The sequence below is a fragment of the Neolamprologus multifasciatus genome, chromosome 14, assembly GCF_963576455.1.
Source record: "Neolamprologus multifasciatus chromosome 14, fNeoMul1.2, whole genome shotgun sequence".
Classification (NCBI taxonomy): Eukaryota; Metazoa; Chordata; class Actinopteri; order Cichliformes; family Cichlidae; genus Neolamprologus; species Neolamprologus multifasciatus.
In genome coordinates, this window is record NC_140452.1 from 30,436,262 (window position 1) to 30,451,006 (window position 14,745).

Genomic DNA, 14,745 nt, shown 5'->3' on the forward strand with positions numbered 1-14,745 from the left:
ACACGGCCTGATGGAGTTTAACCGTTTATGTAATGCACTTTTTAACAGAGACTGAATTTCCTGTTGTTTTTGTAAAGACAGTGAAGCCAATCCACTTTGAAAAATGTTTTTTAATGTCCAGTCTCCTGGTGTTTGCATATCAGTAATAGTGAGCTGTCGACTAGTTGTGCCCTGTAACAGGGCGGCCCTTAGCAGCTGGAAACACAGTGAGGTGGACCAAGGCAAGTGTAGTGGAACAAAGTATTTATTTTCTATGCAGCTCTCCTTACAACAATTTGTCGAGCTTCTTCACAGCACAAAAAATCACCCTCTAATGACAACTGGCAGCCTTAAATATGTTCAGCTGTCACAGACTTAACCATTATTCCACTCTCAGGTAAGTTATTAAATCCCAACCTTCCACCACAGTATACAATATATCAATAAGAATAAATAAATACACAAATACATTTCACATTTACATATTAATAAATATTTCACACTTTAATGTTACACCAAACCCAATATTATAAAAACCCAGAAACCCAAGCACAAAAAGATTCACCACACTCTCTTTACCAATGGTCTCTCCCGGAACCTTTAAATGGTGTCTGGACCCCCGGGGAAACATTTGCCCAAACACCCTGAAGAGGACACAGGCAAGAAAGGTGAGTAATCATTATCTTACACTTATTTGCACCACTTTTATCCCTAGATTTCACACACACATTTACATTAGTTTTCCTTACTGGTAAACCTTAATCACAATTTCAATCACCATTCTTCTCTCCTGACAGACAACCACCACATTCCTTGATGAGGAGCAGCTGTGCAGGATCTGAAATAAGGCTACCAACTGATTTTAAAATTCCCAATAAATAGTCAATAAATATTTAAACTTCTTGTGTGCAAATGTTTTACTGTGCAAATCCATGCTTAAAGTGCAATGCTAAATAAAGTGCTTGATAAGGTGCTTTTAATAAAGTGAAAGGTGTGCTCTAAAGTGCTATACAGATAATATAATATAAATAAATGTAGTAAGGGAGTCCTCTTCCTTACATGCCTGTTACATATTTGTGTAAATAAATATTGTATTTTTCTATGAAATATTTTAATAAAACATTTTTAATGTGCGAATGATTTCCAGTGGAAAAACTTGTGGTTAAATTGTGAGCTGCTCTTTTTCCAATGCTCTAAATTGGACTCAGTAATTAAGCCAGGTTACTTCTGAATGGCTGCTCCTCTCAAACAGAAGATCCAAACAGCAGGTGGGTGGAGCTGTTGTGCCCAAGATTATCTTATCAAAGCCAGGTATTGGAAAAATAGACCACGCTTCAGAAAAGACCTTTATTGAGTATCCTTTCACTGCAATACCTGACAATAAAATCCATTTTTTGTAGAGTGCAAAAATACCTTTAAGAGTCACACTTAAGGGCAGTTACAAGTAAATACAATCATGTCTTCATGGATATTCCCTCAAGGAGGAGGACGGATAGCTTGCAGATCTGACCAATCAGAACACAGTATTGTGACTACTATGATTAGAACATTGAAGGCCACTGAGACTGGACAGGATTCATCTTCCCACAATTATTTTTGAAAACACGCACGCACGCACACACCTGTACAAACACACACAGCATATAAACAGGCTACAAACAGTAAGTAAAATACATTGCTGACTTCCAGGCCAAATGTAATGCAGACAATATAAAATAAGTTAAAATGGACGAGTTTCGTGTCGAGCGAAAATGCACACCGTTAATCGTCAGCGGTAAACGGTGCTCACAACAGTTACATCGATGATGGCAGCGAGAGGACGAAACACTTCAGCATCGCTCGACGACGTTCCAGCTTTTATTGGCACATTAGTGTCCACGCAGGTAGAGGGAGGGGCCTGTTGCTCCTCCCCGACTCTCCACGAGGCAGAGAGGTGCTCATCAACAGCCCAGAAACAGGCTACTGGCTGTGCTTTTTGAAAAAGATGGAGGGGATGCAAACAGACAGGGCGATAAGGCAGAGAGAAAGAGCAGAGCTCTTCGCAGATCCGGCAAATCTAGAAGACGTAGATTTTGTCTCTCTGGACGGTGTCGAGGTCGTCGTCCATGGTCAGGAGGACCTGAGGGGGAGCAGAGGTAATATTGGATATTAAGGTTTTAACGCCTCATTCTAAACCAATTGCATATCCTGCATGTTTAAACAAACTTAAACATGATTCATAATACCAGGAAGGATCCAAACATGGCGATGGAGGACAGGAAATGCCAAATGTCGTGGTCGTCAAAGAACGATAGCAGGATGCAGTCCCTGTTGTGCTCACGAGACTCAGCCGGAGTTTTCTGTGCCACAGGAGAGAAACAAGTAATCCAAGTGTCTTTTCACATGAGCCCAAATCTCATAGGTGTGCGTGTTTGTGTGTGGCTAACCTGCCAGGTGCTGAGACCCTGGAAGAAGAAATACAGCGCAAAGCCCCACACAACCGCCGTGAAGAGAATACACACCAGCGCCAGACACTTGATTCGCTCACCGCTCCGCAGCTGAGCACAAACAGAAAACTGTAAGCTCCAAAGGTCCCAAACATGTCTGCTACTTTCTCATGGTGCTTCTCACATGCGCAGAGTTACTAAACACACAAACCTTCATGATGATGTAAAAGGCAAAGTAGAGCAACAGGTTACAGATGGCGATGGCCAACAGGTACGAGGCAAAGTCGTTGGGTTTCTGTATGAGGCCATAGGCAGCCCTGCAGAGAGATAGCGAGATCCACATCACCTGCCTCCTCCGCACTCTGCTGATTTAAATGAGCTGGAAACACAGTTTGTTTTACTCACAGAGACCAGTTGACTATGTTCCCCATCACAAGCAGAACCATGCGGTCCTGAAAGACATACACCAGCGGAAAAATGATTAAAAAGCAGGTCATCAGGACTCACCGATGCCTTTTATTGCTCTCTGCAACCACCGGTCGTTAAGATAAGATAATAATTGAGTTACCAGGTAAAAGCAGAAGGACCTGCTACCTTATGCAATACACTGATACTGGATTTTCTGGCCGTTACTCACAATGTACATCGGCCCGCTGCACTGCCTGATGCAGTCTGTGTAGATGACGTAAACTATCCTACGCATGATCCCAGCGTCTGATACATGAACACACAGGGAGGAAGGAGAGAGAACAACAAGGATTATAAGCTGCTTTATTTTATTAGAATATCCCGATAAGTGGATTTAAATGTTAGTTACTCTGATTTGCTAGCTTATGTGAGACACACGCTCACACGACAGCCATAATATAATCCTGGACTACTTTAGTTGCAGTCAGTTATTAGTCTAAAGTGATTCATTTTAAGCCAATAAAGCCCACTGGACTGAGTTTGCTTTCTTTCTGTGATCTTACTGAGCCTCCATCGACCCATATAGTAGAGCTGTGTGCTGAGCAGCAGCGTGGCCAGAATGTGGATCACAGAGAAAACAATCCAGAAGGCTGTGTTGTCTCTCCCAAATACCTGAGAGGGGGAAAAAAAGCACAGCACAATGATTATTAAGAAATCCGTGTTTTTAGAACATAAAGCATAACTCAGGTTTTGTATTGTGTGTGTGTGCGTGTGTGTGTGCGCTTACCACTCCCAGCACAGAAAAGAAGATGACAGCGGCGAGGCAAGCGTAAGCGGTGTAAGCGCTCGCGTTGATGTCTGGGTGTCTCTTCTGATAGAGCTTCAGCATACACAGTCCAGCAATCATGTACATGAAGGAGGTGTCTGCAGGGAGAACAACTCAAATGTACCGCATCCAACTTGAACTTTTTTCAGCCCAGGACTCAAAAGTAAACCAGACAGAGAGACAAAAATAATGCATTCACAAATTTTACTGCCAGCAGAAACTCAAGAAACTGGCTGAAGCAGTAAAAATGTAACTGCACAAAGAACTGATGCAGACTAAAGTCAGGAAACTTCATCTTCCTTTGAAGTGACAGCTGCTTAAAGCCAAAACTCTCTTCAGACTACTGATCCTGACAAAGGTAAAAACAACTGCAACCATGTCGAGTCTGAGTAAGGACACAATCGTTCTTACCAAACTGGAAGTTGGTGTAGTTGGGACAGACGTGGTAGCAGGCACTGAGCAAACCCTCCATCATCAGAGCAGTTCCCATGGCATAGAAGAGGCCAAAGTGCTTTGGGATACCGCACTCCTGAAGGAGGAAGAGACAACCTGATAACTAAACTACCGCTGTTAATCATCATCATCATCAAAATCTTTAAAAACACATCTTCATAACATATGACTACACGTTTGTCAGTGTGCGTGTGCCTCACCAGCGCGTTGACGTCATGCCGCTCCAGAGCGCGATTGTGGGCGAGGTCTCTCTTGAGGATGATGAGGAGAAAGAGGAGCCCCAGCATCACGTAACCAAGGTTACTGAGGATGTTGTTGAAAGCGCTGTGTGGAATTAGTTCATCGTTACTTTACGCGGGTTAGCTGATGACGTTGGACATGTTAACACACTGTGCTCGACTGCAAACCTTAGAGCTCCGAGCGGGTGGGCGCACAGGAAGTTGTAGTAGCAGATGTCCTGGTTTCCTGTAGCATTGACAACCTGTGGAGAACAGAGATGCACACGTCGTATTAGCGAGCTGACGGCTTATCGGAATCTTTTTTTAAAAAGTGTCGCCATGCTTTATAAAATCATTGTTACCGTTTGATAGGTGATGACCAGCTGGACGACTGGCAGGGCGTAAAACACGGCAATCGTAGCAATGTTCCTGAAGAGGGTACAATTATTACTTTCAGCCACTCACAACCATCAGATCTGCAGCACTTCATTAATAATCAGTATTTTTTTTAATGTTTCATATAATGTCAAAACTATGGCTTGGTTAATTCACTGTGAATAGATTTGGCTTCAATATAAAAGAATATCATGTTTCTTATCATGGGTGCAACAAGAGAACTCACCAGAAGTAGATTTGGTACTTCTTGCTGAGGATCCTCTTGTCTTTGCGGGCCAAGTCAGCCACGTACAGAAATTTCTGTAAGAGGAAGAAGAGGACTTTATTACTTTGATTACTTTATTAAAATCTGGATGAAGAAAGCATTAACCTCGCCTAATTAATGTGCTACGATTTTGTCTTTTATTAAACACCACCATTTCTTTTTTTTTAATTTTCTCAGTCTATAAATGTTCAAACTCTTTACTGCTGACAAGTTTTTTTAAATTTGTGACTCTGGTTTAGAGGTTTAATATAACGAAGGAACACATTATTAAATTGTCTCTGTTCACTTGTTTCATTTGAGCTCAGTATGAGAATATCTGCTGCCCTGCTCTTTGTTTTACACTGTGTGTGCGCGTGTGTGTGAGCTCAGAGCTGGCATTTATAGAAGGGAATGTTGGTTTTGCTAAACCAGAAAGATCATGAGAAAATTTTGTCATTGGTCAGTGAGAAAAATACTTATGAGCCCCTGAAACGAGACCCAGGAAGTGCTTACAGGAAGACGGTGATAGATTGTCTGAAGCAGTTAGAACAAGACAAGGCTACTGACCGGACCTCATACCACAGGCTGTACCCAGGAGAAGCTACACCAAGTCTGTATGGTTTACTGAAGACACATAAACAGGAGGTAGCTCTAAGACCAATTGTCTGTATGATCAACTCGGTCACCTGCAACATCTCAAAGTTTCTGGCTTCGACCCTCAACCCATTGGTAGGCAGCTCTGAACACCACATCCAGAACAGCTTGGATTTTGTTGAGAAGGTGAGAGATGTCATTATGGAGGCAGATGAAACAATGGTCTTTGTACAATGTTACATCTGTCTTTACTGAAGCAGTGGAGGTCGTTTGTAAGAGATTATAGGATGGTTCACTACCAAGTCACTGGTTCAAGTACGTGGGTGACATCTGGGGTTTGACTCTCATCATCCACTGGAGCATAAACTCTGTGTCATCAGGATGCTACAACACAGCGCAAACACCATCCCCACAAACACAGTGGCCAGGGAAGCAAAAGAACATCATACCAAGAAGGCCCTGAGTAAATGTGGTTATCCCAACTGGACATTTGTCAAAGCTGGGAAAGCGCCTAAAGAAAGCTCCAGCCGATCCAGGAGAGAAGGACAACTGCTGCTTAAGCGAAAACCCTTATGGGTTTTCGTACGTGTCAAGAGTATTGGAACAGTTGAGACGCATTTACTATAAACACTGCATCTCTGTAGCTTTCAAACCCCAAAACACACTGCGCCAAAAGTTGGTCCACACCAAGGAGCGGGTCCCTCGGGACAAACGGAGTAATGTAGCATACGCTGTTAAGTGCCAGGAGGATTGCCGTGATTTATACATCGGGGGGGGAAACCAAACAATCTCTGGCAAAGCAGATGGCACAACACAGACTCTGCAGTCTATTTACACCTACAGGCCAGTGGACACTCCTACAATGATGAGGACACATCGTGGACAGGGAGAAATGCTTAAGGGTTCATCTTTCACCATCTTACAATGCTGTGATTGCAGCCATTCCCCAACTCTCTATGAATGGTAATCGTGGCAACTGATCAACAACCACTGATCATAAACCATTGATCAGTGGCTGTTGATTTGTGAATGACAAATTGCATATTAATGATCAAGAAACTGACCTCACAGCCCATTGTTCATTCAGTGGGGCTGGTTTCAGTCATTGTGCATAGGTACTGTTTATAAGGTTGGGGAAACCGAAGAAGTCACATGGATGAGTGACAATACATTTCTCCCACTAAAAACGCCAGATGATCCAGATGATCCAGATGATCCAGATGAACAGAACCAAGTTTTTAGGATGCTGCTCGAGTTTTAAAGACCCGGCTGGGGTTTAAACTCTCAGAGATCTAGCAAAACTTGGCAAATATTTGGCACAAATGGAAATGGGAATGTTTGTTATCAAAGAAAAACAAGTTATGCCTCCAGTTTCCAGTTTGGCTCACCATCTCCACAGATGAATCCAGCAATCTGTTAGTGACCAAACAGATCAGATGGACGTTTTTGTTCTAGCACCCCGAGGTACTAGAGGTGAGGACTACTTTGCACATTTACAGATCTTTTCATTCTAAATAAGCCAGATGTGCAGAGAGCCACATCTGTGCCATTCTGAGGCAGGAAAAATGATTTCCACGTACCTTTGTGCGAACAATGTTCTTGTCGGAGTGTATGTCATCCAGTGTGTCATAGTCATCCTCCTCAATGGAGCTCAAAGACTCCTGCCTGCTTCGTGCGACACTTTCCAATGATCGCTCTGATTGGAGGAGGGAAGAGCAAAAGAGAGTCATTCTGTCTAGTGGAGGCACAACGTGAGCAGGCAGACCGACGACTGGATTTAAGGGAATTGCAGGCTGATGCAAAAAGGTGATCCAACACATCGCATCTTTCAAAAATGATCTTCAATTTTCAAAATGATTAAATAGATGACCAGAATGATTTTTTTTTTTTTTTGGTCAGATGATCTTTGTGCTGATGAGATCACCGTCGCTGTTCACTTGAGTGCCATCAGTGGAGAGAAGTGGCCACTTTCCCGGCCTCTTAACTCCACTGATATTTGATTGAGATGGTGGCTGATTGGTTTGGGGTGCTGATTCGGCTAGTTATATGGTAGCGTGTCACCGATGCGGATGGCTAGGTAGTGAAGGTGATTGAGGATTGGTCGACGTTTGAAAGGCTCCTGTCCTAATGAACAAAGACACACAGAAAACCAGTGAGGGCGTGGAGCTGCTAAGAATCCATGTGCAAGCCGCTCTGCAGAGCGACATTAGAGTGGGCCAAAAAACAAGAAAGAGGGAAAAAAGGACGTGTGAGTCTCTGTTTGCTCATACCCATGTATCCATAGTTGTTGTCAGTTGAAGTAATGGCCTCTGAACTCATTGTGCTGCCGTTGTCAGCTGAGGAGGAGATGACTCTTCGTTCATTGCCAATCAAACAATGACGTCACAAAGACTAAATGTTTTTTTAAATACTCACCAAATGAGCCATATTCATTTGGTGAGGCTGGAGTTTTTCCTGTGAAGACACAAACTTTCAAAAATCCAAGAAAGGATACATGCTCCCAAATGCTCACATGCACAAACAAGCGGCACTACGATCAACGTTTAGTTAGTATCCTAACACTGCACAATGATCACTGTGTTAGTCAGGAAAACGGGGAGGTGAGGCGGACGTAAACACGTGAAGGAATCCAGTGAAAAAAGGGAATTCCTTAAATTCTTTTCTGGCTGGGGGCAAAAAAAAGTTATTAATCTCCAAAAGTGTGAAAGCTGAGAAATGAGATGCAGTGAAGAAGATTATTTCAAAACTAGTGGTTTAAAATCAAACAGTGGCAGCAAATACTGCAGTGGATAGATACAGATACACACTGGGAGGCAGCCAGCAGCCGAAAAAAAGCACATCAGCAGTGTTTGCATTCATCTTAGCGCCTTCATGCTTTTAATGGGAGTGCTGCTGAAAATATGCTCACGTGTTTCTTTAGCTCAAAGCCATAAAGCTGTGAGGACTACAAAAGGATAACACTGTTACAAACACAGACAAAAGAAGCTAACAAAGACCCATGTGAGTGCATATCTGTATCTCTGTAAAGCCAGAAAAGCCTCAGAACAGAGCCACGTTTATGTCCATGAAGCCCTGCAGCCGAAAACGTCTCTTTCTCTTCTTTGTAGGGTAAAGTATGGAAGCTACTGCATGCAGAGCATCTGCAGACAAGCAACACAGACTGAGAGAGGGCAGCGAGTGCACAAGGGGAGTAACTGTGTCTGTATACCGTCGCTGTTCTTCCCGAGCAGAGAGGCTGAATGGCAGGAGAGAAAGATACACGTTCAGTACACGCTTAAATATTCAGCTCTGAGATAAAAGAGTGGCAAACAGCTGTGGGACTGCATGATCAGTCCAGTTTAGGATCACATTTACTCTAGTATTTAATTAACAGAACAGAACAAGCTTGCTGGTTTGTGGGCAGTGCACACTGCTCCTAATGGGCCGGTCCATCAGAGCTAGTTGCTGAACAAGGGGCAGGATTCGTTTTACTCTCCTCCAGCCTTCATAAAACGTTTCCGAACAACTTCTATATCTGACTGAGTCTCTACTCACAGCGATCGATGGTAGTATCTGCGCAGGAAAGGATGAGCAGCTGCCCCGACTGCAAAGTTACTGCTTCCAGTATCCACCAGGATATTTAACTGAATGCAGGGAAGCAGAGAGAGGGATTTATTAAACACATACCACAAGCTTGTAAAACAATATTACGTTTGCTGTCTACAATCGATAACATCAATATTTTATAGATAGTTTAAGGTCTTACAGGCTGTAATTAGCCTCATCTCTAACTGACTTTCATTTTTCACCTCAGGAATTTACTGTACACATCACTCTATTGTTGTAGTGTCCTGTGATGCTTCCTCTTGACCTGAATGTCCTTCTCTGTCCCCTCTCTATTGTGAGTCCAGTGCACTGGCAACAGCTGCCTGGTCACTGTCGCTCATGTCTCACCCCTTGTGTCACACTAGGCTACTATCACTCTCATTTTGAGGACCATAGTCCATAATTCAATACCTACTTTAAATTTGACTATTATATATAAGAGAGAGAGGGAAGAGGAAATTGAGAAATCTCCCTTCTATCATTGTTGGTATTTCACCCTCAGTTATCCATAATAACAATAATCACACATGCAGTATTGTAACTGCAGGGGTCCATAGCTAAAATTTCTTATATATAATATATATTGTAATCTATAATTCTGTGGCAATGCTACAACCTAACTAATGGAAAAATCTAGGGACACAACTATTCTTTTCTTTTTTTTACCCCAGAAGGTACCTCTCCAGCTTTTATTGTCATGGCAAGAGTTTGCATAAGGACAGCAATAATCATCAATACAATTTTAAAAGGAGCGCTTCAGACTGCGTTCAGGCCCTGTGGATATTGAGTCCGTAGTCTGGAGATCCATATCCTCTCATATCTCCTCCTCTGGCCCTCCGTCCACGTCGCACAGGTTTGAAGTCCCGTTATGTTCAAATGGTGTGATGTGTGTGTTTGAAAATGCGATATTAACGGGGTGTCCAGTCTGTTCCTCTCAATGTTATAAATGTGTTGTTTTAGCCTCTCCAACAGAGTTTGACCTGTTTCACCCACATAGAGTAGACGACATTCTACACACCAGATGCAATAAATGATGTTACTCGTATTTAGGGTCATTCTCTGCAGAATGGGTGCCCCTATTTTCCCATGAGGATTATACAAGAATCGTTTCAGTTTAAAAGCCCAATGGTTGGGTTTCCCTGATCTTATTCGCCTCATCTGTTCTGGTAGCTTGGCCCTGACAAGCATGTCTCTCAAGTTCTTATTTCTCCTGTGGGCTGAGATCGCTCTGCAGTTTTGGAATGGTGTCAAATCGGAGGTATATTTCTTAAAGTTTGTTTTGAATTTGTAATGCAATGGTAAATATGAACGCGAGTAAGTGGTTACTAGTGGCATAAGCCTGTTTGGTTCCCCCGGTTGTATCTGATTTTGATTTTGAGTCTGGTTTCCCCCTGAGTCATTTGATACTTCACCTGTATTCACTATGTTAGATTTCAGACCGGCAAGGGTGCTACTTTTAATGGCTCTAAGGAATCTGCTAGAGTAACCCCTCTTTCTGAGGCTCCGAAATAATATACTAATTGAATCCTGAAGATCTGACTCCTTTGAAGATATTCTAAAAAATCTGATGATTTGGGATTTTATGATACCCTTGAAAGTATGTTTGGGATGGTAACTACTCTTATGCAAAAGAGCATGACAGTCCGTAGGTTTAAAATAAACCTTAGTGGAAATTATTTTCAGATTTTGGTCCAATTGTTCTAAGAATACTGTCGTATCCAGGAAATTCACCTGTATCGGATGCATTTCATGTTTGACTTTGATGGAAGGATGGTGACTGTTGAGGATTTCAATAAATTCAGTGAATTTTTGTTCACTGTGGGACCACGCCCCTATAATATCGTCTAAAAATCTAAAGTAGAAAGTAGGTTTATGCGGACACTTTATCAGGGCCTCACGTTCCCATTGGCTCATGTATAGATTAGCATAGGAAGGGGCGTATCTATGTCCCATTGCTGTACCCTGAACCTGCAAGTACTGTCTCCCCGCAAACTCAAAGTCATTGCATCTTAAACAGATTTCCAACAACTGCAAAAGTTCTTCATCTGGTCTCTTAGGGTCTGGATGCTGCTCTAAAATATTTTTTATTGTTCTTAGGCCTAATTCTGTATTGATGTTCGTATACAGGCTTTCAATATCGATTGTGAACAATTGCGTATTTATTGATAGTCGTATCGGTTTGATAAGTTCCAAAAAGTGATATGTGTCTTTCAGATAGCTAGGGTGTTTACAAGAAAGAGGTCCCAAAAACTGATCTATATAGAGGGAGATGTTATAAGTCGCGCTACTGCAGTCTGATACAATGGGCCTCCCCGGCGGGATCACATTTGGTACTGTCCACGTCTGCGGATCTTTGTGGATCTTCGGAAGGAGGTAAAACTGCCTATTGCGGGGTTCATCTGGGCCACTGTCAGACAATATACATGCTTAATAAACATAATTTGAACATTCATTATCTGCATATGAGTTCCAAAACAAGCTGATTTTCAATCCTCTGCTGAGATTTCCACGAACGAGGCATATATAAGTGAACTCTTATGCAAACAGAAAGTTCTGATATGATGCCCTTCTTGGAGCTCCTGTCTTTGTCGTTTGAGGGGATATAGTAGGTGAGTTATCCTGATTTCCCTATGAGACGTAGATATTTGGGGCAAAAAAAGAAGAAGTTAGTTTTCAAGTCAGTTTTAATGTATGCCTCATTTCTTCAGAGAACGTTGATAAATATTTCATCATTCAAACCCACCGTCTGATCAGGCACTGGCTGAGGTTCAAAGGTCACGTCACTGTTCCAGCTGCCTGATGGAGCACTGCTCTCTGATCAGCAGGGGAGGTTATCTCAGCTGTAAGCAACAGTGCGGCACACTCACTGGCTTTGTCAAACACATACACGCCGCTTCAGGTCGGCCATATGCACGTCTCCTTAATTGTCCGTAGGTAGTTTTGCAATGTCACAGCTGCTGAGGCCCCTTTGGTTTTAATACAGATATTTGGCCCAGAGCCCTGCATGGAGAGTGTCACTGTAGGTTGCATCGCCCTGTGGGCTGTACAGCTTGACAGCAAGAAAATCTGAACTCGAATAACCTGAGAAGTGCAGCCATGGTGATATACAGTTGATAACTCTTATTTAACTGTAAGTCTCTACACACACAGACTCTTTCGCTTGACAAATGCTCACGTAATCAGAGAATAATGAGGACACACCAGGGCATCTCCCATGCCAGCCGTTCTGATAGGGAACATTATCTCCCCTGTTTATGAGGCGCTGCAGTCGTTTGCTGTTCTGAGGACTGCTCATAGATAATTAGTACACAATTAGGACCTTTCAGCAGAAAAGGAACATGTGGCTCTTTAAATTCATGGAAAAGTGAAAGCAAAGAGTTTGGTGATGATCTGGACGTCTCGACTTTTACTGGCTCCGCTTACCTGGTGTACATGCACTCGACCTTCATTGCTTTTTTATTTTATTTTTTTCAATACCTACATGGCATCGCAGCCTCGCATAAGAAGTGAACATGTGCGTGGGTGTTGAGGTGATCATGGAAGTTTCAAGGCCAGTTTGTGGTCCTCTAGCTGCCATTGCCCCAAGATATGGAGGTTATTCACCCTGACGCTAGAAGCAAACCACCCACACCAAAGACAAAGCAAACAAACGCTGGGGAAGAAAAGCCATTTCCCCTGAACCCGGGCATTTTTTCTCAATATTCTGGGAGTTTGTTGCGTAATATGTATTGCTGAACACATGTCATTAGAGAGGTGACCGTGTTTTTCTTGCTGATGTGATGTGTGGCTTAAGAGCAGAATGACTGAAGCCATAAACTCAAAAGAGCGAAGAAGAATAGGGAGTATTTGGAAACTTGAGAGATAATTGGCACCGTGTTGAGCCAAAGATTTAGAATAATTTAGTCCTTTCAGTGTATTAATACAGCTGCTGTTTATCAGAAAGGGGTCTGGACATTGCTGTGTACTCTCTCTCCTCTGCCCTCTTGTGGTTAAGACTCTAGGTCATTATGCTAGGATATTTCTGAAGCTTACAATCCTATAATCCTCTGTGCAAATGTTACTTGGTAACAGTGTAAAAAATAAATAAATATTGCGGGAGCTACTTTATTGTAAACAGCAGTCAACAAAGGGCTGAATGGGATAGGTGTCAAGCATCTGATATCACATCCTGGTTCTGGATCTGTAAAAAAGCTTCATTTGGCAACGCCTCTTTGATGGAGTGAGTGAGAAGCTCAGAGGACAAAAAGTGCCATTTGACACAACCACAGGATCCTCACACTTAACTCCCCCTACAATAACGCCTGCAAACCCCATCGCCTTGCCCTGCTGTAAAAATAAACTGGCTCCCATTAAAGCAGTTTTAGCACATGTTTGACAATGAGCAGCTCTTTGAATCAGTTGTCACAATGAAGTGCTAAAAGGTTGGGAGTTTCTTTCTTGCCACCTGATTTCTTTTTTGGGGGGATTGCCTTTGTTTTGTGACATTAATGTTAACGATGGAGCTCTGTTCATTAGCAGGGGGAGAGTAGTTTTATTATTTCCATGTGATTTCCAAAACAGAGAAAGGGTTTCACATCCAGTGTGTGAGAGCCAACAACAGATCCAACTGCTGCCTTGTGACCTTCGACCTAAAAAGGGACATGTTAAAAAAGGGAACTTGGGGATTTAGAATAGATTTTTAAACTTCACCACAGATATGGTAGAAAATCTATCTTACATAAAGATCTTTCTCTTCAAAGGTAATATCACATAACTGGATAACATAGCTATTTCAGTCCTAGTTTACTCCTACAATACACAAGAGGAATGAGCGAGAGGAGGATGGATGTGGTAGTCATCCCGGTGTAAGAATTACTAATAAAATGTAGAGCTAGGAAGTTTCAGCTTGGAGCCCCTTTAAAGGTTTGTTCCCTCCAACACACACCTACATCCCAAACCCTTGGAAAATAAAGTAAGGGCAGGTTGAAGCTGTACAACTATTGGTGCTTTCAGGTGCACTGCAAAATATTGTACACATGGAAACATACATAGTACAGAATCTGCTTCTTCGTCTTCTTCTTCTTTTGGCTGGTCCCTTTAGTGGTCACCACAGTGGTTCATCTGCCTCTTTCTCAGTCTATCCCTCCATTCTCCCTTTTTGTATCAATCCTCTCTCTGTGTCCTCTTTATCTACACCCGTCAATCATCTCTGTGGTCTTCCTCTTTTTCCTCTGCCTGAAAACTCTAATAAATCCACTGGCATTCCTCTGCACATATCAAAACCTTCATAGCTTTGGTTCTGTAACTGTTTTTCCAAAATGCTCAACCTGAGCCGTCCCTCTGATATATTTCTGATCTGATCCATTATGGTCAGTGAGTATCCTCAACTCTATCACCTATAGCTCGGCTTCGTGTGTTTTTGCCAGTACCAGTCTCCAAGAGATACATCATAGCAAGTCTCAAAACCATTTTGGGAACCATACCGTTCATATTAACGTTGTCGTATCATATGAACAGATTTTATTCATATATTTCAGACATTTTATTTTTATTTTGAGTCTATATGCGTAAATTAAAATAAATGACAGTAATGACACCGTTAACACCTCTGTTAAAGTCTAATTTCACCATGTACTG

The 14,745-nt window shown here is 42.4% G+C and overlaps 1 protein-coding gene across 1 annotated transcript; it reads right to left on the reverse strand.

Moving 5' to 3' along the window:
- Window positions 1–80: 80 nt before the first annotated feature.
- LOC146504365 (SID1 transmembrane family member 2-like) lies at window positions 81–14,598 on the reverse strand. The gene is made up of 18 exons (XM_085184398.1): window positions 14,538–14,598; window positions 8,753–8,779; window positions 7,960–7,998; window positions 7,815–7,880; window positions 7,125–7,240; window positions 4,933–5,006; window positions 4,673–4,739; window positions 4,500–4,573; window positions 4,293–4,416; window positions 4,051–4,168; window positions 3,601–3,737; window positions 3,377–3,485; window positions 3,043–3,119; window positions 2,811–2,857; window positions 2,617–2,722; window positions 2,406–2,516; window positions 2,205–2,318; window positions 81–2,098 (listed from the first exon to the last, which is right to left on the reverse strand). The coding sequence occupies exons 1-18, from the start codon at window positions 14,596–14,598 to the stop codon at window positions 2,036–2,038; spliced, it is 1,530 nt and encodes a 509-aa protein (XP_085040524.1). The 3' UTR covers window positions 81–2,035.
- Between the last annotated feature and the right edge of the window lie 147 nt (window positions 14,599–14,745).